Source organism: Lytechinus pictus, chromosome 2 (genome assembly GCF_037042905.1).
Source record: "Lytechinus pictus isolate F3 Inbred chromosome 2, Lp3.0, whole genome shotgun sequence".
Classification (NCBI taxonomy): Eukaryota; Metazoa; Echinodermata; class Echinoidea; order Temnopleuroida; family Toxopneustidae; genus Lytechinus; species Lytechinus pictus.
Window position 1 is genome coordinate 28,455,210 of NC_087246.1, and position 27,302 is coordinate 28,482,511.

Consider the following 27,302-nt stretch of genomic DNA (forward strand, 5'->3'; position numbering starts at 1 on the left):
AAAATATTAATCGCATTAGAGAAAATGTTATATACCTTACTCGAGGCTGTGCTTGTTCTAAGAGCAAATGTACAAATAGGCTTTGTAAATGTGTTAAAGATAAAAGAAAATGTGGCACTGATTGTAGATGCAAACACTGAAAATGTTCCTAATGTAACTATACCAATTCAATCTACGCCAACATGTGACACCACAACAGAGTATTCAGCTGATTGTGATGATGGTGGCGATGATGCTGGTAATGATGATAACAATGATGATGGTGATGATGATGTTGAGGATGATTCTATTGTGAGCAGTACTTTAAGTATCCTTTATGATGAAAATATTGAAAGTGGCTTGGAAGTTGATATCCTGTCAAAAGAATATGACAGAGAAAGCACAGACTCTGAATACGAAGATATGGAAATATGATGCTTGATGTTTTATATTTAACCATTGTTTGGTTTTGTGGCTTCAGTTTTATTCTATATTTTATAGAATATGCATCACGGTCATATTATTTTTCATTCTTTCGTGTTATTGTTCAAGCCTCACATGATGATGTCCAAATTGTGTTTCATGTGTGACTTACAAAGAGATGTATGCATGTATAGCTCATTCACTTTACTATTTATTTTGTATCTAAAAGCAATTTGCCAAAGTACATTCTAGGATTACTTGTTTTATCAGGAAATATTCTAGCAAATATTCTCCGACATGTGTGTGAATCAAAAAGGGAATATGTGAATAACATCTCTTCTTTCCAGTTTATGTATTTTTGTTACATAATTTATTTCAGAAAATGTATATGATATATTCTTTTATGTAGTTTGCATTTAAAAATGTGTATTCAAATCACATTTAAGTTGCCTCTTTTATTTTGTTTCTATTTATAAGAAATTGCCAAAGATAGTGCTAGAATTCTTGCTTTTAAGAATTTAAATGCAAGTACAAGAGGTATCTTGCCATGTACAGTATCAATAAAGATGGTACTTAGAAGGTAGACATTGTGACATGAAGAAATAATACTTTGGATACATCATTCTCAGTCACAGTTATGAAGTGTGCAAGTGTACATGTATTCTTTTTTACTCCAGATATGCAGTGCAGATAGACCTACTTGAGAATTGACACCATTTGCGTTATGATCTGAAAAACCAATGTACTGGACTACTGGTATATGTTTCTTTTTACAATACAGTATATTGTAGAAAAGTATGTGATTTTTTTAAGCATAGTGTATTGATTGTATTCTACCTTGAATGACTTCTGAAACAAAGTTTTATAAAGTATGTTTATTCTTAAACTTGTTATGTTACTATAAAAAAGGTTAATTTTTTTCATGTATTTTTGTATGTAACATTTAAGTTGTTTTCTCTAGAAAGATTTAAGTTTTAAATTTGTGTGTGAAGTACATGTAGTAAAGAAGACAGAAGTTTGTACAAACATTCCTTTTAAACACCGGTAAATAATAATAATAATAATAATAATATTCCGCATTTATATAGCGCTTAACACATCGGAACGACGTCTCTAAGCGCTTTACAGATATATTATTAACCCGGTCATCGGATCCTTGCATGCCCGCATACAATGTATGCACCTTCTCCACTCCCTGGGGAGCATTCCAACAAGAGTTCTAAGACTCAATTGCTAGGCATACTACATAGGCTTTCGCATCCTACCGGGTACCCATTTAACACCTGGGTGGAGAGTGGCAAATTGTGGATTGACGCCTTGCCAAAGGACGCTAGGCCATGGTGGGATTCGAACACACGACCCTCTGATTACAAGGCGAGAGTCAGAACCGCTACACCACGGCGCTTCACCACGGCGAAGTGGAGATACCTGGAAACTTATTTTTCTCTCTCTCTCTCTTCCAAAGCTGTTAGAAGTGTCTCAAGTACTATTCTGTTTGATATTATTATTACAACACTTCTGGGAAATACATCATAGGATATAAATGTAGGCATCTTTGTGATTTGTACTACAGTGTATGATGTAGTTACCATAGGCCATGTGGTAGGGCCCATATGATAACATTTCAAGCATTCCTATACCTCATGTAAATTGTGACAAGTCAGGTATTCACACAAGACTGAGATGTACAGTTTTTTTAATGTATATATGTTTTTGCATGCTCATCCACTGTCAGTTGTTAATAAAAGTTGTCTTGCCATTTGGAGCACTATTTAATTCCATCTAGTACACTGCTTTTTTGTGCCTGATTAACCCATTATTTTCAATTGATAGGCCTATGTGCGGTCGAGAATTGAGTATGTGTGTGAGGGAAGAAAAATGACAGAAATATAAGAGGTGAGAGTGAGAAAGAGATACTAGAAAAAGAGAAGAGTGAGGAAACAAGGAAAAAAGAAACATATTCAGAGAGAGAGAGGGGGGGGGGGTGTGTTTTTAAATGATTTTCTTAATGATACTTTTGAAATATGATTTACAAGGCAAGGGTGTATTTTCAGAATAAAAAGAGTGCATTGTGTGCATGTTGAGCCTAAGGGGGGGTTGTAATTTTTCCATTTTTTTTATTTATTACTGTCAAGCCCCCCCCCACAAAAAAATCCTTTGGGGTTTGGGAGGGAGGGGGAGCTTGTGCCCTTTCATCGGGATCCATCACTGTACCCTCATCTAACGTGGATTAAAATTTTGATTTACCAAAGAGATTAAATAATTTCATGCCAATAGTATGGCTATATCATCATGGGTAAAATAAAATTGCTTAAAACTACATGTATACATGAATTTGTAGTGTTAAACTTTGATTTTCATTTCTTTATCACTTTTTGGAGTATAAAAAATAACAGTATCAAACATCGATCAATACATATTATACCAAGAACATGAAGATGGCAATATAAACAGACAAATACCATAACTTCTAAAACGCCCTGCTAAAACAACCCTGACTCGGAGACGACGACTCACTTCCAAAAGTGATACAAACACAATAGTCAACGAGTGGTAGAATAATGTAAGACAGTGGGCTTTTGGTAACGGGGGTACACTCACTATAAAATATACCGTACGGTTAATCACGATGGACACAAGGCGGGCGCGCACTGTTTTCCTCGCTCGCAGGTGTACGGAACTCGTGTAAAGCATTGCAGGGGAACCCCCGGCGAGATGCCGATCAAAACATCGCGTTCGTACGGCGAGCAACTTTTCCTTCAGCCTTTTGGAACACTGGTTATATTTTGCTAGCTCCTGACTGGTATAGATCGTAGAATATTACATTTTTGGTACTTTTTACTAGAAAGAAGGTTTCTTGAGACTCTGAAGCAATTATTTCGGTGAATCGTGTATAAAGAACTTAATTTTCAGGATGTTTTGTAAACGAGTAACAATACACATTTTCCACCGATAAATCTCTAAGATTTTCAAGTATTTCTTAAATTCACCTAAGATTTTTCTTTAGACAAATGAAAGTTCATTGTTTTATCTCCATGACCCCGAAGATTTCATGAAAATGTGTTGTTTCTTTCCAGAGTTATTCTATTGCGAATTCAGGTCTGTCATTGCTCATTACATATGCAGCGACGAAAGTTTTGTGCATACGACTTGTATAAATACGAGCGATTGTGCGAGCGCTGCGGCTTGACTGTGCTCTCCTATTCTTTTAAGAGTCCTAGCCTTCTTTTCTCTTGCGATCTCCATATATTTTTCTCCTCCTGCTTCCATTTCCACAGCCTCTAATCCTCCTCCTCCGTCTCCGTATCTCTCTGTCTCCCTGTGTCTCTCTCTATCTGTCTATCTCTCTGTCTCTTCTTTTGTCCATTTCTTTTTCTCGCTCTCACACCATCTCTCTCTCTCTCTTTACGCCTCACACTCTGTTTGTCTACCTCTCTCTCTCTCTCTCTTTCTGTCACCGAGGCCATATGATCACCTGGTCCCTGCTGGGGCTACTGTTGGCTATGAAAGGAGGTAGTGTAGACTGTTCCAGGTTTTCTACCATCTGCCTGGACTCTGTCAGCAGTCTGTGTAGTTTGCTGGTGGGTGACATACCAAGCTAATAAGACACAAATAGAACAAACACACATCAGATCAATAATAATAATAATAGAGATGAAGGATGAAAGGTGAAAATTCAACTTTGACCTTATCCATAAACAGTAACGTTGGAAATGCCTTCAACCAAATTTCAGCAAAAGATTTAGTATCAGAGTACCAAATTTGAGGTAAATATTAACAAATAGCAATACATATGTCTCATTTTTATAATGCAGTATATCAAAATACAAAACAATACATTAGCAAAAAAAAAAAAAAACCTACATAAGGGAACATTTGTAATTTTAAAAAACTGTGCAAATTTTGTGTCAATTGGATGTTTGACAGCCGAGATCTGAAGGGGAGGGAGTGCAAAAATTGACCCCCCGTAAAATCTTAGTCTGAAAATGTCCAATTAAAATAGAGATTTATTTGTATGAGCACTGGTTTGGATATTTAATGATTATCATTTCAAAGCAGTACCAAACCATCTGACTGGTTTATATGATGATGTACACGACAAGTTGATTATGAAATTCAGATGGATGATAACACATGTGGCCTCAAAACTTCACGTACCTGCTCAGAGTGAGTTGCTTCAAGTAGCTCTTCAGTATCTACACTGCTGTGGTTAAGAGCCATGCCCCCTTCTCCTGCGCTACTCACAAAGGGGCTTTCCCCATTCACAGGGCTGATGGAGGCTGCAGAAAGGCCGTTCTTTGTTGGTGTTGTCTTCTTAGAATCAAAGATTGTGTCAGTTTCCCTAAAAATAATGAAAAAGAAAAATTAAAAATCAATTTTAAAAAACCATGATCAAAACAAGTATCCTGTAGAAGCAATTTATAGCTGTAATGCTCCTCAGAATTAGCCAATCTTATTTAGGCTAATTTGCAAGTAGAAATCTATAACAAGTGAACTTCTGAACAAATTTTATGTTACAAAGCAATGTCATATTCCAAACACTGATGACATAAAAGTGCCACATCTCTTCAAATATTATAAGCTCAAATAACATTATGTTACAGTGCAGCTACATTGAAACCCCATAACAAGTTGACAATTTTTTTTCATTTTTCATTCAGATTTATAAAATGATATATAACTTAAATTGATGAGCTTTTAAAGGCTAATACCCATTTAACTGTTTGATTCAATATGGAGATTTTTTTATGGTAAAAATGCTTTATAGATGGTGGAGTACTTTATTTATTATGGATTCAAGACTTATTGTGCGCTTGAACTGGGCAATAACATGCCATATGAGACCCTTGTCTCGAGACTTATGGGGGAGTTTGAGCTGGGTAGTAATATGACATGTGGAAGAGATGGTACACGTGTAACTTACAGTGATATCTTTGAAATGGCTTCTTCTGCCCTGTCTCTTTGACTCTCTATGTTGAGTTGTAACAGACTGAGTTCCCGATGCTGTCTCTCGTAGGCCTGCCTGAGTGAGGTCAGCTCGGCATCCGTTCTGTCCTGTTTGGAGCGCTGCAGATCCAGAAGCTGATCCTTCCGCTTTTCTCTCTCTCCTGCAATATAAAAGTCAGAGAAAAAACAATGGTATTAAGTCATATATGATACCCCTGGTTCTCAACAATTATTTTCTCGGCTTTAGCATTGCAGCAAATAAAACGCTTTGCCTTTGGCATTTCAAGCAATTATTCCTGGATTGAGTGAGGCAAATAAATATCAATGTCTTGCCCAGAGCTGCCAACCTGTCTCTTTCACAAAACACATTTCTGGTTTTCCCTTCCTTGCAACTGCCGTACATTTCATTAAGAATGCCTTCCGTGCAACCAAGTCTTTTCTTTCAGTCTTTGCCTGCCACGTACACAATCTCCCCTGCACCACATTAATTTTAGGGTGCCAGCTTAGTAGGGGTTCTGCACGTACATGTACTCTCCTTATTCAACTCACAATAACTTTTCATTGCTTTATTCTAATGAAAAAATCTATGTAGCAATATTCGAGAGAATTTAATAATCCTTCGTCTGGTATAATTTTTGTTATGTGAAATACCAGAGATTTTGACACTATCAACTTAACCTTCTTCTTAAGAAGGGTATTTTAAATACCTCTTATACCTAATACTTCATATAATGAAGGTTAATTTTCTAAGTTAGTTCATTCAAAAGATGTATTCATAAGCTTGCATTACGTACCAAGTCATGTCTTGAAGGTAACACTGAGCAAATCAATTAAGGATTGAAATGAGGCTTTCCATTTAAGGCTTTTCATGAGGCTTTCTTTTCATTGTACAAATCTTTTTAATTTACGATTTGAATTTCATTGATCAAAGATATACCTTAATTAACTATTTATTGCAGGGAACCCACACTAACAAGCTTTGTTTTCCAGTGGGTTCCCTTCTTCTCATTTCTGTATAATATATTTTTGTGTTTTGCCTTACATTGTAACTTTTGTTGAATTTTGAAATGAAAAAGAATGCAATCAATCAAAAAGTGCACCAACAATGAATGAAACTCCTATTGAAATTTACCCTGGCACATCTGAATAGACTTTCTGTCTATTCATAGTACCCTAGGTACAAATTTCTGTATAGGCTTCTAGTCTATTCATACTTTGATGCCCTTCTTGCCCATTCTTATGTAAGATTTTGGAGTCACTGTATCATTCTTTTATTTAATTCAAAGCTGTGCAAGCTATTAGAATTGAAAGAAATGAATAGAAGAACTTGATTTTCTCCACTAATAGGGGAGTCATGAACAAAAGATAAATGTGATGATATGACTTCTTACCAGAGAGTTCTAGTTCAGCCTCCATGTTTTTTAGTTGTTCTTGGAGTTTGGTGATCTCAATCTTGTGCTCAGTGCTTCTGTTTGCCCTTTCAATCAGATCAGCTGCAAGGTAAAAGGTTAAAAATAATGAGTTCCGATCAAGAGTTCGCAATGTGGGGTAAAGGTCATTGAGAAATGCGCATTTGAAATATGGTACTGTGTGATTTTGGAGTCACTGAAATGTTCAGCCAGAACAATATTGAGGTTGCCTTTTCTGTCACATTATTTCAAACATTAGGGCATCTGAATGGCAATTACTAAAATATTCTTTATATATATGCTATAATCATTAGAAAACTCACAATAATTGTTTTAACCCTAACTGCACTGTGCATAGTATGAGAAAACTTACATTTGAGTTGTTCCACTTCTGAGAAACTCTCGTCAAGTTGTGTTTTAAGTTCAACCACATTCTTTTTCTCCTTCTCCTTTTCTTGTTTAGTTTCCTGCAATAAAAAAAACAGTGAGTATTACAAAGAAATCATGTTTTACATGATCCTTGTTCCTGTACTTTCATACACGCATGAATCTGCTTGCAAGATAGATGTCAACATGAAGATTTGAATACTCTTTTCAACCATTTTTTTTAAAACTGCACAAACAGTAATAAATGTCAGGATACAGGCCTCTGTTTAACATGCTGCCAGCCATGACAGTAAAAAAAAATACATTTCTGAACAAATAATTAATGCATGAAAATATAAGAATTCTGAATTTTTCAATACATTAACAAAGCCCTTTTTATATTACTTCAATCACAAGACTTTCAGAAGAAAAATGCCCTTTCCTTACTTCCTAAATAAGCATATGGAATAACATCATTTACATGCACATTCCTGTATCTTTATTGTTTTCTAAAAACATTTCATGACTGAAATAAGTAACAGCCTGGGGCCGTATTCTGAATATTGTCTCAAGAGAAATATTCTTGTATCTTTAGAGTTACAATAATTCTGAAAATTCTCTTTATCTTTGCATTCTGTTAACTTCCTTGCAAAATGCAAGAAAATTTACAAGAGGTAGGGGGCTATTGTAACTTAATGTTGAAGGCAATATTTGTCCTTCTGCAATAATTATTTATTGCTGCATCACGCAAGAACATCATGTTTTACAAAAGGAGACATTCCAAAGACGTTATAACATAACGATGGCTTTGTAGACTTTTCAGCAATTGAAAATTGGCATTCGAGATGATGAATCTTTTCAGAGAAAATATGACTCTGAGAAAAGCCATGTGTATTTTAGCCGATTTTAGCACAGTAGCGTACAGGCATAAGCGTCGGTGGCGTAAAGGAAATAACACCCCATGTCAACAATGCGCTTCATTATTTTTTAAGAAGGGACGCTTCTATTGGTTGACCAAAGCATATAAAAAGTTTAATGATTGGTTGATGACAAAATATTAGGCGTGTCAGAGATAAAATAGAGGAGGTCCTTACAGAGATAAGACAATTTTCAGAATACCGATTTAAGAGAATTTTAGCGAGCTGTTATCTTGCCGACTTACAAGAAAAGTTACGAGAAAAGTTAAGACAATTTTCAGAATACCACCCCAGTACTGTAATTTATTTACAAAAACAGTAACCATGAATTGCAATATGTTTTTCCTTTAAAAAAAATCAACTTGTAATTCACCTTATGTACCAAGTCCAGTTTCTTCAGTCTTCCGCTCAGTTCAGCAATGTGTGCAGAGGCATCAATAAGATCTTTATTCTGTAGCAAGAATTAATTAAGAACATTCCAGTTATATCATGATCTGCGTATATTTACTGTTATGCGCATCAACGTCACAATGGATGAACAGGTGATTAATCAGCAGCTTCAATAGGTATCAGCTGATTTTCACAGGATCTGCATTTAACTGCAGGTTCGATGTCTTATTTTATCAAACTCATCAGCAGAAAATAATCCATGTACCAATGTTTATTGAATACTAACTACTACAATTTCCGAATACTTTACTCTTAGGTGCTACAAAGTATGACAAATATGACTTCGAGATCGAATATATGGTAGAGTGGTTTGGAATTTTTCCTCACATAGATACAAAATATTTGGCATATTTTTGGTGTTTTAATAGTTATACTTGCTCCAACAAAAGTGCTGATAGTTTGAAAATAAGGAAATGAATCCATATTTTTTAATGTTTACAATGTTTTATGTACACTTTCCTCTACAAGCCTGCAAAGTTTGTTGAAAATGACATGGATTTTGAATAAAATGCAGCATTTTTTGTACTTCTCGGATTTGTTAAAGAAATTTCAACTTTTTGAAGTTGTGTTTTTGTTATCTTTCAACCATTTGAAAGATATGAAGGTGCAGCTAGCCTTGAAAGGGCAAACAAATAGCAATATGAATGGATTCTCCATCTTCACTATTGAGGTTTAACGTCAACGTAGTGATCTCATGGGGTCTAAAAATGACAAATTATTTTGAATGCGCAATTCTTGAGAACTTCAAATTGGGTGAACTTCAAAGCTCAATAGCAAAAAATCAAGCACATGAACCCATGTTATTTTTTGCACATTTGAAATATTCAGGTGTTAAACTGTGCCAAATATTGTGAAAATGCCATGGATTTCATTTTAACTGTGGAATGTCCTTAAAAGGGTCTAAATTACTTTGGCTGAAAGTTGAAAAATTAGCTTATGATAGAATGAGAGGTACAAATCAATCCCCATCATATACTTTACATTGTCTTTTTTTTGGGAGGGGGGAGTAAATCAACAAATAGCCAAGGTTTGCTATACACCATGCCTACGAGGCACTAGGTCAGCAGACAGGGGGGGGGGGGGATGGTCTAATGCAGCAGCATGCAATAATAGACCATGCTTATCACAGGAATGGTATACCATTAACAACCTTCAAACACTTATCTTACACATTCAGTGATTGCATGAGTTTGTACCTTGATATTTCTGCACCATTTTTTTTTAAATATGAGAAGCGGTTTGATACCCAAAAGATTTCTGCCGAGGCCCCAACTTTTGTAATTCTAACCTATAGTTGTTAATTTGTCAATACCTGTAAACATCTGATTCTAGATTGTATCTTTTACACAACATTTGTTTTATGTAAGACTCATTTTATCTGACAATATAATACAATTAAAAATTATTTATCTTCAGTTATACCTAATCTAAAAAGAAGGTCAATTAAAGGGCAAGACTTACCTTTAACCTGACAACAGCGGTCAGCTCTTGTTCCCTTGCTTCAAAATAGTTCACTTTCTCTGATAGGACATGTACTGCAGTCTTTAGTTTGGCATTGTCCTCCTGATACATACACAGAAATAAAGAAAACAATGTAGTGTATGTGTCTATGTAGTATCTCTGGTAAATTGCCACTTGGTCTACACCCACATAACCTCCTTGCCACTTGGTCTAATCCCAGTTAGTTTAAAACAGTTAGTCTACTACTCATTTGGTCTCTAGATGCAATTTTTTGCATATTTTTTTCCAATTTTCCATCTCTCTATCCATCATGAACATCTAATATCCACTCGGTCTAACATCACTTAGACTAGATGGGATGAAATGATGGTGAATCAAATTTTCTGGGGGAGGGGGCTATCATGGCACCTAACCCAGTCCTCACTCAATAACTCTGGAATACCCAAATCCTATTAGAATTAACCAGTTGACTACTAAATTCCATCTGTATATCACAGGATGTATTAATGGACCACCCAGTTTCTGTAGGCAATGGGTTAAAGGGATGGTCTGGGCTGAAAATATTTATATCTTAATACAAAGAGTAGAATTCACTGAGCAAAATGCCGAAAATATCATCAAGATCGGATAAAAAATAATAAAGTTATTGAAGTTTAAAGTTTAATAGCAATGTGAAACCAGTCGTCATGAATATTCATTAGGTGGGCTGATGATGTCACATCTCCACTTTCCGTTTTCTTATGTCATTACATAAAATCACATTTTTTTCATTATTTCATACTAATATGTCTCCCTTATAATGAAATAAGTTGCAGCAATAAATATCTAATGCACTAAATCTGTTGTCAATTCAATTTGTCTATTTCTTGGAGGAAAAAATTTGAATAAACCTAATTTCATATAATAAAATACAAAAGAACAAGTGGGGATGTGACATCATCAGCCCACCTAATGAATATTCATGACGACTGTTTTCACAAAATATTGCTAAACTTCAAAATTCAATAACTTTGTTATTTGTTATCCGAATTTGATGAAATTTTTGACATTTTGCTCAGTGAATTCTACTCTATTTATTAAGCTATAAATACTTTCAGCCCGGACCATCCCTTTAAGAAATGATGATCACCTCTGCATCTTTGGCCCGTTGCTTGATAGCTGTAGCAGTATCCGAGAGCTGCCTAAGTTGTTCCTGCATGGTCTCCAGAGCACAAGCTTTAGATTGGTCTTGAGATCCTAGGACCTTCAACCTTGTCTTCAAGCTCTTGATATACTCGCGCCGGTTCTTCAGCTCACCTGTTTGTAAATCAAGTTAGACGGTGATGGAAAGAAAAGGGAATTCACGACATTATTCAAATATGGATGAAGCTTTAGAGTAAACAGTAAGAGCCGACTCGATTGTGGAATGAAAATGTAATAAAATTTGATCTCATATTGAGACTTGGAACATCTTACTGTGTAAAGTTCTAAATTATCATACGAATACTTATATTAAAATCTGTGACTGTGACTATGCTACAACCCTTATTAGAATAAAAAGGGAATTGAATATCTAGTCGTAATGACATCATAGCAATCATACGATTGGCTACGATTTTAAACCAATTTGGCCTTTGGCCTAAATGATTGCAATCCAGTCAGTAGGCAGGTCCCCAAAAAGTGGCTTCTTTCATCCAAGTGATATTCATGACTTGAGAAGTTTTGCATATTTAATGAGCTTGATGCGAACCAAAACACCTCTTTTCATTCTGTCATTGCTGCTCTAATTGTGCATCAAATTTCATGATTCTGGTATCATTGTAAAGCAGAAGAATCATTCTTTCAGGTCATGTGTTTGAATTCATTCAAAGATTTTGTAATATACGTTAAAATTGTGATCTAAAATATGCTACAAAATAATTATTTTCACCTGACAAAAACTGCTATTTTCACACTTTATTTTTGTTTGAGCCCAAATGATTTTTATATCATGATAAAGCTAAATATGTATGCTTTAAAATGGTATAGGTTTCAAAATAAGAATTGGTTTAATTGGGTCAAGATCACACTTTTCATTGTCCAAGTACATAAAGCAGCTTGAAAACAAGAATACTGCACTCTGATTGGTCAAAGGGACCACACACACTGGCAAATTCCAACGGTTCCACTGCCTGGGCTCATGGGAAGGTCACACTTCCCATGTGGTATTCTCCTCAAACTACCTGCGCCTGTTGTTCTGTGAACCTTATCCAGCCAATCAGAAATCTGGATTTCATGCAAGTACAAAATTTCAGAAATCTCGTCTTGTACCTTGGTGGGAAAAGTGTGATCTTGACCCGATTAAAAGGTGCCGCATATCAAGAGTGGCATTGTGAGAAAGTACAGAAGTTCAGCTTTATGGTGATATATATTTCATTGAGGCTCAAAATAAAAAGTTTTGCACAATTTGCAGAAGAAAACAGAGGAAGAAAATTCAGTTTTGAGGCACATTTTCAGGCCAGAAATTCACTTTTTCTCAAACTATTGTATACAAAATAAATGACCAATGTGAAAGAATAACATTTACTCTATCTGATGATGCAATGATATTTCATTTAACTAGAGGTTAAAACAGGTAAATTATTAGAGAAAGAAAATCTCACGAATCACGAGATTTCGCAAGGAGGAGGATTCAGCCACGAGATGATTTGTATGAATCTGGCCTTTTTGCTCATTAGCATAGGGACCTGCGGTCTGACTGAATCACCCAAAATTGTTTTATATTAGTATTCTTGCAGCTAATTTGAACCTCAAATGAAAAGATAGATTTCATTCACATTTTCAGAAAAAGAGCATAATGCATTTTTTCCCCAAAATTTGATCATGGACCAGTCGTTAGCAGTAAGGTGATGCAGAAATTAAGAAATAAGAGCAAGTTAAAAAAGGATGGACTTGACCTTATATCATTTGACCCCTAGATGATGTTTGACCCCATTATCCTCACGGACACACACATGTGGTATTGCCCAAGGATCATATGTATCAAGTGTGAACATAACTGATGCAGAAATATTAAAATAAGAGCAAGATGAACAAAATATTTAACATTTTTGTAACAGACTAAGAGACCGAAAAACTAACAGGGAAAGTGATCACTAAGTCTCTAACAAACTATGCTCAGGCGAGACACAAACATGATGATGATGATGATGCACAGCATTTGTATAGCGCCATAATATATCTGTCAAAGACATTCAAAGGCGCATTGGAGGAGCCAGCCAATCTGGGTTGCCTAGAAGGGCGCGCACACAGAACTGTGACCCGCAGGTCTCTCCTCCCGATAACTGGTTGGGGAATGCTGGTGGACCACTACACCGGGTTTCCCCCTACTCTTATTCGAATAGTGCAGTGGGTTCTTAACGTGCAAAGGTGGTGATTCTCCTCTACATGGGGCCTCCATTTAACGTCCTATCCGAGGGATGGAGTGTTTTCCACTGTAACATAGCCTGCATCTATTAAACAGGGGAGAGACGTTTACACACAACGCACTGGCTTCAGTCATCCGCCCGGGTGGACTCGAACCCACGATCTTTGGTTCGACGGGCGGACGCTTTACCGACTTAGCCAACTTCGCTAATGAAGAGTGGACTATGATAAAACCGCTCAAAATAGGTGGCTGCCGAGACACAAAGGCCTCTATTCAACAAACAGGTTTCAATTGAACCTTGGTACAAAACCATGCCTTATGCACATTTAAACCTTTTATCACACTTCAAATAAGTGCCCTTTGCTGAAAGCACACATTTATAATTGAACTTTTTGTAGTGTACGCAATGAAACAAGCGTAATTATGTACACAAATCTGCATAAGCCATGGTTATGTACCATGGTACGATTGAAACCTCTTTTGAAAATACAAGCCCAAAAAGTTGAAAGAACGCAATTACCTTCATATCTGGCACACTTAGTCTCCAGTCCGAGAAGTTTTTGTCTGTCCTGCTCCCAAGCCAGGAGCTGTCTCTGATGGGAAGCCACCATCTCATTGAGCTCCCTGTCCCTATCCTGGAGCTCACGGATCAGTAGCTGGAGCTCCTGACGCTGCTTCTGAATGGTCGTGTTTTCCAGGTCTGATGTATAACTTTTCTGCAAATGGAAACAAAATCATTAACACCAAATAACTTCATCAAAAGTAAACAAGTGGCTTTTCATTACTGATCCTCACAATCCGTCAGACAAAATAATGGGGAATGCGGGAAAGACGCCATGAAGACACCTGTATAGTGAAATTGCTGCTATAAAATGCGGCATAGACTTTTGACTACTAGTAATTGTCTAAAACAAAAATTTATTTATTAATGCATAAAAACATCTTTCAACAGGATAAAACAACAACCAGCTCATAACGGCTAGCTGTTTTTCATAGCGGTGCTATATAGAAAATAAAGAACACATCTTCCGCTAGAATAAAGAACACATTTTACAATGTTTATCAAAGCGGCGCCTACATATTCTTGCTCTGCAGGCGAGACAGGTGAGTCAAAGGGTAGAAATTTCAATTCAAGCCTGAGACGTAGTGTAGTTTCCGTGTCCATGCACAAAAGACCTACTGCAGAAATGATAAAGTAAACAAGAGGAATCTCACCTTTGGTGATAGGGAGCTTTGCAGGAATGCTCCAGGGGAAGACTGCATTCTCTGGGGGCTGTACAAAGAACTTGGACTGCTGCTCTTCTTCAGTGCCAACCCATTCCTATCGGCACTGCCATAGCCTGCCCCACTAGCCAGGGGTGAACTCTTGTTAGGGGTAGCTGGGTGCAAAGGGGAGGGTTCTGCACTGTGTTGAGGGAGCAGGGTGGGGTAGGAGAGCGACTTTGGTGTACTGTGGAATGGCTCAGAATTAAAGTTGTCTGTTAGATTGAAAACAATTTGAAACGATTAATATTGGCTGCGTTTGACTCTGTGTTTAAGACATGTTATGTTGTAGAGAATACAATTGCCAATACTTGTATTAAAATTCTAGTCCCACATGAAGACATTAATATTTAATGTGACATAAAGTGAAAATAAAAAAAGAGAATATTCTTCATTTTCTTGAAATTCTCCAACTAAATTAAAATGATTTCAATGAATTATGGTAAATAGATTGCCATTTCATCCGTGTAAAGATGTGAAATATTGAGCACCTTTTGGGGAAAGCCCCCCCCCCTTTTTTTTTTACCCCCGCTGGTTAACCCTAACCAACTATGTATTAATAGCATTAAAATTTTTTTTCTCAAAATGAACGTAATGACTCGGGCCTATTAATACATTTTTAATTGATTTTACTGGATACACATAGAGGTATATGCTTGTCAGTATAGCAACAAGGAGACTGACAGCTTTATACCCACTCTGAGGGACCTTTAATTCTTCACCAACGATCCTTCATAACTTGACTGCTCTACCAACTGAACTCATGTGTCTTCCCTTTTAAATATTATATCAATAAATAACTCTCCCAAAGAATTTTAACTAAATTGAAATATTTAGGCTTGTCAATACCTGTCCATTTTCGTTCAGACTGTTTTGGATCCTTCGTAGGGTAAGGCGAAGGTTCTCCATGGATGGTACTCATTGAAGACAGGTTTTGGCCTATGGAAGCCCTACTGGATTCGCACATTTTAAACTTAGGAGCTGTAAAGACAAAGGATAACCATAATTGATTAAAAATATTTTACAAAAAATATGAATAACACAGTATACTAACCTCAAACAAGCGATATGCGGAACGGGGGGGGGGGGGGGGGGGGACACTCAAGTACATGTATAATGCTGCTTTGACACCCCACCCCTTTCTGACCACTATTTCACTTCCACTCAGAAGCCATTCAGCCCTGCTCTGAAGGCCCCCCTTACCAATCACATCCGTTCATGTGTAAAAAAAGGGAGTGTGTGGAGGCAGAGGTCAAGCACTCAAAATTAAATTCCCTCCAACATCATCTCTACCCCTCCTTCTCTCCTTTCATTCGATTTGTGATTGGTTTAGAGTTTCTAAATGAAACAAATTTCTATGGTGCGAGGTCATTTCAACACGCTGCAGCAGAGCTGTGGAACAAGTTACCATTTAACCTGAAACTTGCCGATACAATTGAGAGTTTTAAGAGTCTTTTAAAGACACATTTATTTCTTTCTTTATAATAATATTTTTTGGAATTTGTGCCAAGGTATTTTCATCTTTATATGACACTGACCATATATCTATTTCTCTTTTTTTCTCTTTTTCTTTTCTTCTTTCAAGCGCATAGGGACTTAAATTTACTTTTTGTGATATGCGCTATAAAAGAATGGTTCATTATTATTATTATGTATTTACACCAGATCATCCAATAATTCATTAGGAGATTTATTGCATGCCATTATTTTTCATAATTTCACATGGCCTATCATAAATATGGAGAATGAGTGCATCTGGACTGGTCTGGTATCAAGAGTAACATAGGGTATATTACAAGAGGAAAATGTCATTTAGAAATTATGATATTTTTAATCTATGGACTGAAATACAAGAAGTAGTTGGGGATGCCAGAAAATGGCCTCGCAAGATCAGGAAATTCTTCTGGGCAAAGAATGTGAAGCACTGGGAAAGATGTCTTATCAGCTTTTGTCTTGGTAAATGGATTGTTCAACCCAACCATTTTCACAGACTGAGTACTTCTCTTGAGACTTAGTCCTAACAAGAGCTGTATCACAACATTCTGAAGCATTGTCAAAACTATTTGAACAGGGGAAAAATTATTAACTTTTCGCATAGAATGTTTTGACCCATTGTTACAAGTAACTGGAAGAGAAGCCAAAACGAAACTAAATGTAGAGACGGAGGAAGGACAGTGGTTAAAATCAGACAAGGAGCAAGTTTTATCTGGGTGATGAGACTCATACAAGTGCCTTTTATAAACTCAAAATTTCCCTCCAAACTTCAACAATTCTTTTTTGTTGAACACCTCTGCTCAACTTACACCGGCGCCAACCATGTCAATGAAAAATATACTTCTAGGAACCCAATGACAGAGACTTTTTTGGAGTTGGAGAAATCCTTTCAACTTTATACTACTTCTTGCTCAAGACGTCAAATTTCATCAATGGTTGGAAAAACCACAATGTTATTGCAAAGAGAATCATCTGTGAGCTCTGCACTCAGCCATGCCACCTAGCGATCGAGTGTAAAAAAAGAGAAAAGGAAGCAAGATATGGAGATGCCGAGGATCCGTGTCCTGGAAGCATGAGAAAACACCTCTGCTCCACTAACACCGGAGCCAACCATGTCAAGGAAAAAATATACTTCTAGGAACCCTATGACAGAGAATTTTTTTGAGGTGGAGAAATCCTTTCAACTTTATACTACTTCTTGCTCAAGACGACAAATTTCATCAATGGTTGAAAAACCACAATGTTCTTGCAAAGAGAATCATCTGTGAGCTCTGCACTCAGCCACGCCACTTAGCGATTGAATGTAAAAAGAGAAAAGGAAGCAAGATATGGAGATGCCGAGGATCCGTGTCCTGGAAGCATGAGAAAACTTGTACTGTTCACAAACATTCAATCTTTGATATATCTCCATTTTCACCAGAGTGTGGATTTTGCAATCTTCTTTCCATTGCAGTGCAGTTGCATCTGGTCTTGATTATAAAAAAGACATCCATTGATTGGGTGAAGTTTCTAAGAGACATCACTAGGAAGTACACAAATGACTTCTTATGGTAATGGCAAAGATATGAGTGGAGAGATAGAAGAAGTCTATCTGGGTGCCAATGTAAGTACATGTACATGTATGACCGTGGAGATCCCAGAGTGATCAAAGTCTGGATCCTTAGAATTGTGGAGAAATGAAGTTATTGGCTGATCCTCTATAAAGTGGATTTATTGGGTTGAGGAGATCCTTCTTTCCATCTTTGAGTGAGGTGTGGAAAAGGGATCTACTATTCTCCTCAGATGACTGGCGATTTTACTCAATGCCGAACGAGAGAAGTACAAGCATTTTCGTTTCGAGCACAAACATGGTTTTTTGCGATAGTATCGGGATGTGTTAACCGGTGGCATCACAAAGGTGCATACTGATACCACTGAGGGTGCTTAGAAACTAGCTAAAGACTATGTAAAGAAATGAATGGTACTTGCATCCAGAATTTCAAGGGGTATCTCAGTGAACTAATCTGGAAGGAACGAGTCATGGTCACTCAGCACAACGCAATCCTTAGCTTCTTTTTGCTCATGACGAATCCCAATTCGGAATTGGATCGGAATCTACTCTTTAACTCAATGGGCCACAAGGATTTTAAACGTGTAAATCCACCCTTTGTCACCAAGTACATGTAAGTAAATCCCTGTTGCAAGTGCTGGCAAGCAAAAGAAATTGGCATGAAAGAAGTCTAATGTGAATCAATATAAAAGAAAAAGTTAGTTTCTGACAATAGTGCTTTCGAAACTACAGTTGGCTGTATACTTCGACATACATGTATACTTCAATTTGCAGTTTAACATTTAACGTTTTTGGGCATATATTTTGTTTTTCTTCATCAGACATCATAGTTTTATACTTTCTTTTCAATATGTATGTAATGACTTTGCATTGGTCAATACGGTCATTTAAGTTTGAAGACACACATTTTACATGAGGCACATGTGTACTTTATTGTAATTGGAATGACCCCCCCAAAAAAAATTGTGATTTTTATCAGCTTTCTTGTTTCTAAAAAGTTTGATCTTTTGTTTTAAGTTACATCTTGAAATGATATATAAATACGCATTGTCAAATGCAATGAAAGTAGAAGTTAGTTGTTCTCTGAAGTTTTGATGTGATATTGATTTCAAAAGTTGTTTTACAATGTAGCATAATGGTCAATGCTGATTAACACTTTAAATCAAAGAGAAACCTAAATTGAATAGATTGAGGAGTTAATGTACTTTTACGCTTACACAGCTACATATACGTGCATTGTTTACAAACAATAAAAACTATGACAATTTTGATATTTGAATAGTGTCTATTTGCGGTAAGTGATGACTCCACTCATTTTTTCTTTTGTCTTGTATAATATTATATTTGAAATACTGAAAGAAATGGTCAAGATGGACTCAAGTCACTTTTTCTTTCAATCGACAAGTTCAAATCTTCGAGGTCATACTTGTTAAAGATATTCAGAGAACGATCTAGACTCAACATACGCAAATGCGTTTTTAGTAACACTAACAGGGTACTAAGACTAGTGAATGACTGGAATAGCCTCCCCAAGAAGTTATTGACTCAGGCTCCATCGATGTATTCAAATTAAGACTCGATAAGTTTTGGTGGCCTGAGTGTTTCAATCTTCAATGATCAAAACCGTCTCTACACTCCACGTGTGGAGATGGATGACTGTAATTTCAGATGAAGAGATCAAGGTCAACAGGATTACCTCACCTCGTAACTTGATGATGATGATGAAATATGTGATAGGATGGGGGGTCGGGTGTCCGGACACTTCATATTTTTGAAGCCTTCTTTTTTGTCTTTGGATTACACTAAAAATATGAATTCAATAATTGTTTGTAATCTTCTATTTTGATTTCTAAAATATTTCCTAACATTTTGTATTAAAAAATTGATGAAAATTCACTTGTAAATTTGTCCAAATGACTTTCTAAAATTGATTGTCCGGACACACAAAAACTGGGTACCGGTATACACCATTTTTTCCTCATTGTCCTGTAATAAAACATACAGTCAGACTGCAGGTCCGAAGAAAGTGGCTTCTTTCATCCAAGTGATATTCATGACTTGAGATGTTTTGCATATTTAATGAGCTTGATGCGGACCAAAACACCTCTTTTCATTCGGTCATTGCTGCTCTAATTGTGCATCGAATTTCATGAATTTGGTACCATTGTAAAGAAGAAGAATCATTCTTTCAGGTCATATGTTTGGATTTATTCAAAGATTTTGTAATAGGTTAAAATTTTGATCTAAAATATGCTACAAAATAAATATTTTCACCTGACAAAAGCTGCTATTTTCACACTTTATTTTTGTTTGAGCCCAAATGATTTTTATATCATGATAAAGCTGAATATGTATGCTTTGAAATGATATAGGTTTCAAAATAAGAATTGGTTTAATCGGGTCAAGATCACACTTTTCATTTGTCAAGTACATAAAGCAGTTTGAAAACAAGAATACTGCACTCTGATTGGTCAAAGAGACCACACAATGGCAAATTCCAATGGTCCCAGTGCCTGGGTTCGTGGGAAGGTCACACTTCCCATGTGGTAATCTCCTCAAATACCCCGCGTCTGTAGTTCTGTGAACCTTATCCAGCCAATCAGAACTCTGGATTTCATGCAAGTATAAAATTTCAGAAATCTCGTCTTGTACCTTGGTGGGAAAAGTGTGATCTTGACCCGATTAAAAGGTGCCGCATATCAAGAGTGGCATTGTGAGAAAGTACAGAAATTCAGCTTTATGGTGGTAGAGATATCATTGAGGCTCAAAATAAAAAGTTTTGCACAATTTGCAAAAGAAAACAGGGGAAGAAAATTCAGTTTTGAAGCACATTTTCGGGCCAGAAATTTACTTATTTAACAAAATATTGTATGCAAAATAAATGACCAATATGAAAGAGTAACTTTTACTCTATCTGATAGTGCAATAATATTTCATTTAACTTGAGGTTAAAACAGGTAAATTCTTAGAGAAAGAAAATCTCACGAATCACGAGATTTTGCAAGGAGGAGGATTCAGCCACGAGATGATTTGGATGAATCTGGCCTTTTTGCTCATTAGCATATGGACCTGCGGTCTGACTGCATAGGCCTAGATCTATACCGATTTGGTATTTCTTTGTAACGGCCTTGCCCTTGGCACAATTCACATGCTTTTCTGTTTTAATGTGTTTTCTGACACCATTTAATCCTCCTCGGGTTATTTTGAAACCAGAAGAACAAGCCCTGCAAAATGCAAGGGACTTTCCTCTCTTCATGCTCTTGTTCTTGGATGGTGAAATCCATTCGAACTCGTCACTCAAAGTTTAACTGGAGCAATACCGGTAGGTATTGTCAGACTCTGGACGTTTTTTTAGATGCCGCCTCATTTACGACTACGAATTCTATCTATATTTTTGATTACTCAGTGACTCAGTCTCACTCTCACAAAAGTCACAGTCTCACTCTCAGACTCAGGTTTAAAGTTAGGCCCAATCATGGGCCATGGCTCATGCTAATCTTCAGTTAAATTAATAATACCTAGGTGCACAGACATGGGGCCCCCTGCCCCCCATCATGTAATTTTGAAATGTGCGCAAATTTCGTTCATCCCGTCACGTTGTCTCAAATTCAAGTGCGAGTTAGTGAACTACTTATTCACTTCCAGCACCGGGCGTGGCACGGCCGTGGGGAGGGACGACCCGCCGGGAGGCTCGGTTGGAATGCAGGCCCTTTACACGGTCTGGACTGTCTCAATTCAATCGGTGTCGCGACTCCACATCGAGCGCGAGAACACAATAAAAAAAACAAAAAACAACAACGGGATTTATTCGAGCAGGTATTAAAATATATCTATGTATTCAACAGTAATATATGTATTTTTCAAATACTTCTTAAGTAAATTTGAAAGGACTACTGTAATTTCTCACCAAATTTGTCCTCGCTTCAAAAATTCGCCTTCGAATAGAGCAGCCGCGTAGCAATCGCATAGCAATTTTCGAAAATTCAATTTCACTTTTATTTTGCGCGATTTATTTGCAATAGACTTCAAGTCCAGCCGCTTTCTTCACAAGAGTTGTAATTCGCGTCAGAATAGACCGCACAGCGAATTTTCCGAACCACTTGCTCGATCGCCACGCTACGCTCGCTCAATATAGAAATCAGAAACCCCCTTTGAATTGGTTAACTTCATCTGATTGTAAAATGTTCTTCCACCCCTCCTTCTCCTCCTCCTCCTCCTTCTTCTTCTTCTCCTTCTCCTCCTCCTCTTCTTCTTCTTCTTCTCCCCGGTTCTTCTCCTTCTCCTTTTCCGAGTCCTTCTCCTCCTTCTAATTCTTCTTCTTCTTCCTCCTCCTCCGATCCTCCTCTCCCTCTTCTGCGGTGAAGCACTGTAAACGAAGACTAGATCTTGAGGTGTCAGTGGTTTGTGAGACAATTAATTTGTCCTAGCCATAGAGATCTCTATGGTCCTAGCCTATCAACATTATTATAATGAAGGGAAACACTTTCGAGGCCATGGATGTTCCAACCCAACCCTCTGAATTTCATATTAGTAAAGTACATTTTTATGGGGATGGAGATTATTGTTAAATATTTCTAAAAGAACACAACTGAATCTCCATTTAGTCTTTCCACCATATGTAAACCTTCAAAGCTCACATGTACTTCGATATTTTAGTTACAAATATTTACATAAAGAAATACATTACAATAATTTAGTACTCCCAACAAATCCTCGCTAATTCATCACCAATTAATAATATTTATAAAATTAAACGCAAATTAACTCTGCATAAAAATATTGGCAACAGCTTTGCAGGGCCGCGAAAACAAAAGATACTCTGTTAAGTTTCATTAAAAAGAAAAGATAATTTGGCCTTGAATGAGGAAAGGTGAATGAGTTAATTTCTACAGGAAAGACAGTAACACAGGTCTGGACCATGATGTCGTATCGGTGGCTTTACGTAACTTTAAATTCGCAAGGTGAAAATTTACAGGTATGGTTACTAAAAAAAGGTTTAAAATGAAAGAGAGAGCAAATTATTGACGTTCTTTACACATAATAAATAAGTTATTTTTTTAGTTTATGATAATCTCATGGATTTAAAAGGGATATTTATGTAGTCATGCATATAATATCATTATTAAAGATTAAAAAATATTGTTCATTTTAATATTCGTCCAACTTGTCACAGAAATTGAGACTTTAATTATTCGCGGCTGACAATTAAGACTTAACAAAAACTAAAATGTAATCTGCCTATAAAATAATTAAAACCCTAATCACATTTGTTTGGTATTGAGTCGTTTCAAATCGGGTTTTGGTACCTGATACATATCCGTTAAATCACCTGAAAAAAAAAAATCCCGAAAGAAACTTTTTAAATCACTAAATGTATTATAAACAAAATTGTTCTTGCCTAGCATTACAGACTGCCATGTAATCAGGTGAATCAATGTCGATCAGGAATGTCCCCAGAACATCAAGTTGCCTAGCGCCCCCTTCGGTTTTGTGGACCTCTCACAAATAAAAAAATCGTGTTTCGAGCACAGTAAATGCGGGCATAAAATGCTTATTATTTGTATAAAATTCATGGTTTCGAATTATGGTGCAATTCAATCAAACATGCGAAAATTGATCATAAAAAATAAAAAGCTAACAATGAATAACAAAAATTGAAAGAGCAAATTTTGAAATGTTTGATGACTTCTTAAATTTGTTTGAAAATATTATTTAAAGTCCATTTACTGTCAATCTGTTTCAAGGGGATATTATTCTCCAATATCCGAAATGAAACTGTGAAGGTTTTTTTTTCACTTTTCTTTTCTCCCATGGAATAGCGGCTGCTCTGAATCATGAGCACAAAACCTGGAAATGGGGCAAGTCGGAGATAACGTTTTACAGCACCCGGTGGACATTAGGAGTTGGGTTGTGCCGTAGCAGACGAATGCTTCCTGCAATTGTGACTTTGACCTTGGGAGGTAATTTCTGAAGCGATCCACGGTCGCTTTCACACTAGAGCGTGTTCTAGAAATATTTTATCAGGAATCTTTATTTCTTGTCCGGATTTCTGTAAGGATGGGCGGATCCATGATTTTCCAAAGGGGGGGGGGCACATTTCGTCCGCGGAAAATTGGACATGCCCAAATAAGTACTCACTTTCAAGGGGGATGCACACTTGAGTAAAAACGGTATATTCAAATTTATTCTTTTGCTCAAAGGAATAACAGTTTCTATAAGACTATCAGTTTCCGAATGTTGCCAATTACATGACAACAATTTTAGGGCGTTCTTAAAAGATCGGAAAAGGGTAATCATGTATCTATTACCATAATTACCGTGGTAGGTGCATGGATAATCCCGAAGCCATTCATATCTCCGTTGTTAGACTAGTGAGAATGCTCTCATATCTTGAAGGGTTACCCAAGTCTTCTTCTCTTACCGGATCCGATATGGTTTGATTGATTGTTATCTGCTAACAAAAATGTCACGTCTTAAAACCCGAGAGACAAGAATTGCATGAGAAATGAAAATGTGAATCATAAAAGGGGATTTTAAAATGCATATGCGAAACTATAGCTATAGGAAGAAAATATTGTGTTGGTGCTATCCATGATCATGGACCTATTAGTATTACAAATGATGTGATGTATAGCTTGTAGCGCATGCATCCGAGATGCTAAGACACTAATAAAGCGCTCCTATATTACACCATGACCACGCATTTAACTATTATACTTTCACGCAATATTGCTAAACCTTCAGATAATTATAATATACCATTCATTTTGAAATTTTAATCATATTTTGATGAAAGTTTCATCATTTTGCTAATTTACTTGCTAATCATTCAGATGTTATTATTTTCAGCTGTCGGTACCCCTTTACTGATGGCGCATAAGGGCAACATGGATTATGTGAATGAAAGGGCACCCTCATGTACACTTCTGCATTTCCATCTTTCAGCCGCATCAACATTTATACATGCTTATGATATGCTGTGGGTTTGCTTTAATGTAGTACTCATGTCTAAAAGAACATGATTTTTTTTTCAATATAAGCCCTGTATATATACACATTTTCAGATGTAGAAAATAAATGCCAATATATACATTCATTTTTATTGTTTTATTATATTGCCGTAAATTCCACGTATTACATATTTTCATTTTCAAAACTCTGTCCTGCTTTGTCTACAAATCCTACAAGTTTTGATTTTGAATTGCCTGAAATTTCCCATTATATCAGACATTTTCCTTTTCAAGACATTGAACATCGCTTTGGGAGCCATTTGCTGCCATCACCGTGAAGAGCTCTCATCCTTGTCATCCCGATGTATCCTTTCGGATGATCTTGACTTTCCAACTGTTGATGTCGTCTCTTTTAGACGACCTCCCTCACAAAACCATTACTGGCATATCCACAAACCACAAGACGAATTCGATAACACCTCGGCGCAATTCCAAAATTCATTCCAAATTACCCACTCTTCTGCACCTGTTCACCGATAAACCCATTGAAAATCTCCCACTTCCAAACTCCTAACCATCTCTTAAACCGCGTAATATAGCGAGTAAGCGAGATAATTTCAGTCCGCGGGCTGAGGAAACATTTTCTTATCAGAGCAATTTGGAAGGCGACGTCACCTATTATTTGCACTGAGAAGTTTCGATGGATGTCTGCTTTGGGACTTGGCGCTCTCAACAAAGAAACGCAAATCGACCTTTACCCATCTTTTCCTATAAGAAAGGGCATTTGTAAGACGATAATTATAAGAGTTTTATTTTTAATATAGATAAAGGCACCATCTTCCCCTTCTAATTAGGAAAGAAAAAAAAAGACATTTGAAATGATAATAGAACAGAAAAAACGGTGCATGAGATAAATAAATCTGTCAATATACACTCTTAAAATGTTGGGCAACATACTGTCCACCCAACAATATTATTGGTTAGTTTTAAACCAATAATGACATGCTTTCGAAGAAAACTACACAGTATTGGTTGAAAACTACCCAGAGTTGGATAATTTTTTTAGCCAATTGTTGTGTGGAGACTATGTTGCCCAACATTTTAAGAGTGTACGAGGATTATCTTTCTTTTTTACTGGGGGAGACAAGATATTCAACATTAAAGTAGTAAAGCGAACGAGTTAAGACTACAACATTTTGAGAAGATGGCCTAAATTTGAAATCAACACGGCGCCATTTAGTTAGTGGTTGGGGTTAACTGCTCCTGCATGTATGCACTCCATTGTGAGAGCGGCCACGTCCCAATCTACATACAGTGTATTTCATTTGTTAATCCATTAGATGAAACAACAAGATATACATTGGTTTAATTCGGCCCTCTCTTCTTCAAAATACATTGATAATTTTCAATAATTTCTATTAAAGGAGAAGAAATTTCGCAGCCATGTGATACACAGATGTCGAGAACTTGATTCTTTATAATCCCGCTTACTGGGGAATAAAAACACAATTTCAGATGATTTTAAAATGATCTCTGGATAAAAAGAACCGCACGATTATTGTAAGTCGATGCGATCATCGCCCAGACAAGGTGCTTATCAGCTCTTTTTTGCTTTGAGTAAAATATAAGTTAGGAAACGCAAGGAGAATTGTCACCCTTCTTGTCTTCGGTCTTTTTTGAGGGGTCAAGTGTGAATATTTCATTTCAAACGTTTTCTGTCTTCTTCTCAATGGACAGTTTTGTTTTGAAATCCATGGCTTGATTGCCAGCTGGCTACGTGGGGACAGACAGATGTATGGGTGGAGACATCGACAAGTCAAGTTCATCTCTGCCGGCGATGCCCCGTACTCAAGGGGGCTATATCCTGGTCGGGAAAGAAAGTACACCTGCACTTGATACCCATGTTTCCCGTTCATTGGGACTCGTTATCCATTGCAACCCTTTCCATCTTAAAATGGAGGAGAGAGGGGAAGATCTAATAATTCACTCAGTTGAAAGTACTATTTTGTCATCAGTGGACACGTTTGAATAAATCAAAATAAGATGTTTATCCTTTATAGTTTTTGGCATATAGTGTACAGCGGGCACAGGTTTATTTTCGTCTGATCTTTGGGTACATGTTAGCAAAATTCTGACTAACATGATCAACTTTACTTTAGAGGGGGAATCGTGCCCTTTAACACTATAACTTAATATTTGAAAAATACTGGAATGATTTTGAAGTTGGCGTCAAATTCACAAGATGACTAAAGAAGAAGATAGGTAATTAGAAATGAGACCGTAATTAGATGGAGAGAGTAAAGATAGCTAGATTAGACGCATGGGGAATATAAATAGGAAAACATGGATGGATAGAAAAAAGAAAGAAAGATAAAAATATAGACATGAATAAATAGCCAAATTATTATAAAGATAACTAATCAATATGGCTTTAGTAAACGAGAAAATCACGTATAAAGTTATAATTAAAAAACAAACACAATATAATTTAGAATTAGAGGACATATACACAGACTTTATATTATTGTATTAAGCAGGGCAGCGCCAGTTATTTATTTATAGTTGTGGACGGGAATACGATCTAAAGTTTACGTCATTTTTTATGTACCCATTGAATAAGAGGGGTAATATGGAGTCTAGATCTCTCTTTTTTATACTCCTCTATCTTCTTTTTCCTTTGTCATCTTTTTCCACTACTTACAACAAAAG

At 36.6% G+C, this 27,302-nt stretch overlaps 1 protein-coding gene across 1 annotated transcript; it reads right to left on the reverse strand.

Annotated features, from left to right (window-relative positions):
* Nucleotides 1-211: 211 nt before the first annotated feature.
* On the reverse strand, nucleotides 212-21,717 carry LOC129254458 (coiled-coil domain-containing protein 62-like). Its single transcript, XM_054892923.2, has 12 exons — nucleotides 21,551-21,717; nucleotides 15,450-15,581; nucleotides 14,553-14,815; nucleotides 13,858-14,053; nucleotides 11,082-11,248; nucleotides 9,953-10,054; nucleotides 8,415-8,492; nucleotides 7,132-7,225; nucleotides 6,741-6,842; nucleotides 5,327-5,510; nucleotides 4,561-4,744; nucleotides 212-4,000 (listed from the first exon to the last, which is right to left on the reverse strand). Exons 2-12 carry the CDS (start codon nucleotides 15,565-15,567, stop codon nucleotides 3,857-3,859), a joined length of 1,632 nt encoding a protein of 543 aa, XP_054748898.2. The 5' UTR covers nucleotides 15,568-15,581; nucleotides 21,551-21,717; the 3' UTR covers nucleotides 212-3,856.
* Between the last annotated feature and the right edge of the window lie 5,585 nt (nucleotides 21,718-27,302).

Bases quoted from the DNA above. Each gene is read 5' to 3' on its own strand.
- LOC129254458 (XM_054892923.2), bottom strand. From the start codon at position 15,567: ATGTGCGAATCCAGTAGGGCTTCCATAGGCCAAAACCTGTCTTCAATG. The intron at 14,816-15,449 runs GTATTGACAAGC...TCAATCTAACAG, and splicing joins GTCTGAACGAAAATGGACAG to ACAACTTTAATTCTGAGCCA. The intron at 7,226-8,414 runs GTGAATTACAAG...TTTTTATTGCAG, and splicing joins AACTGGACTTGGTACATAAG to GAAACTAAACAAGAAAAGGA.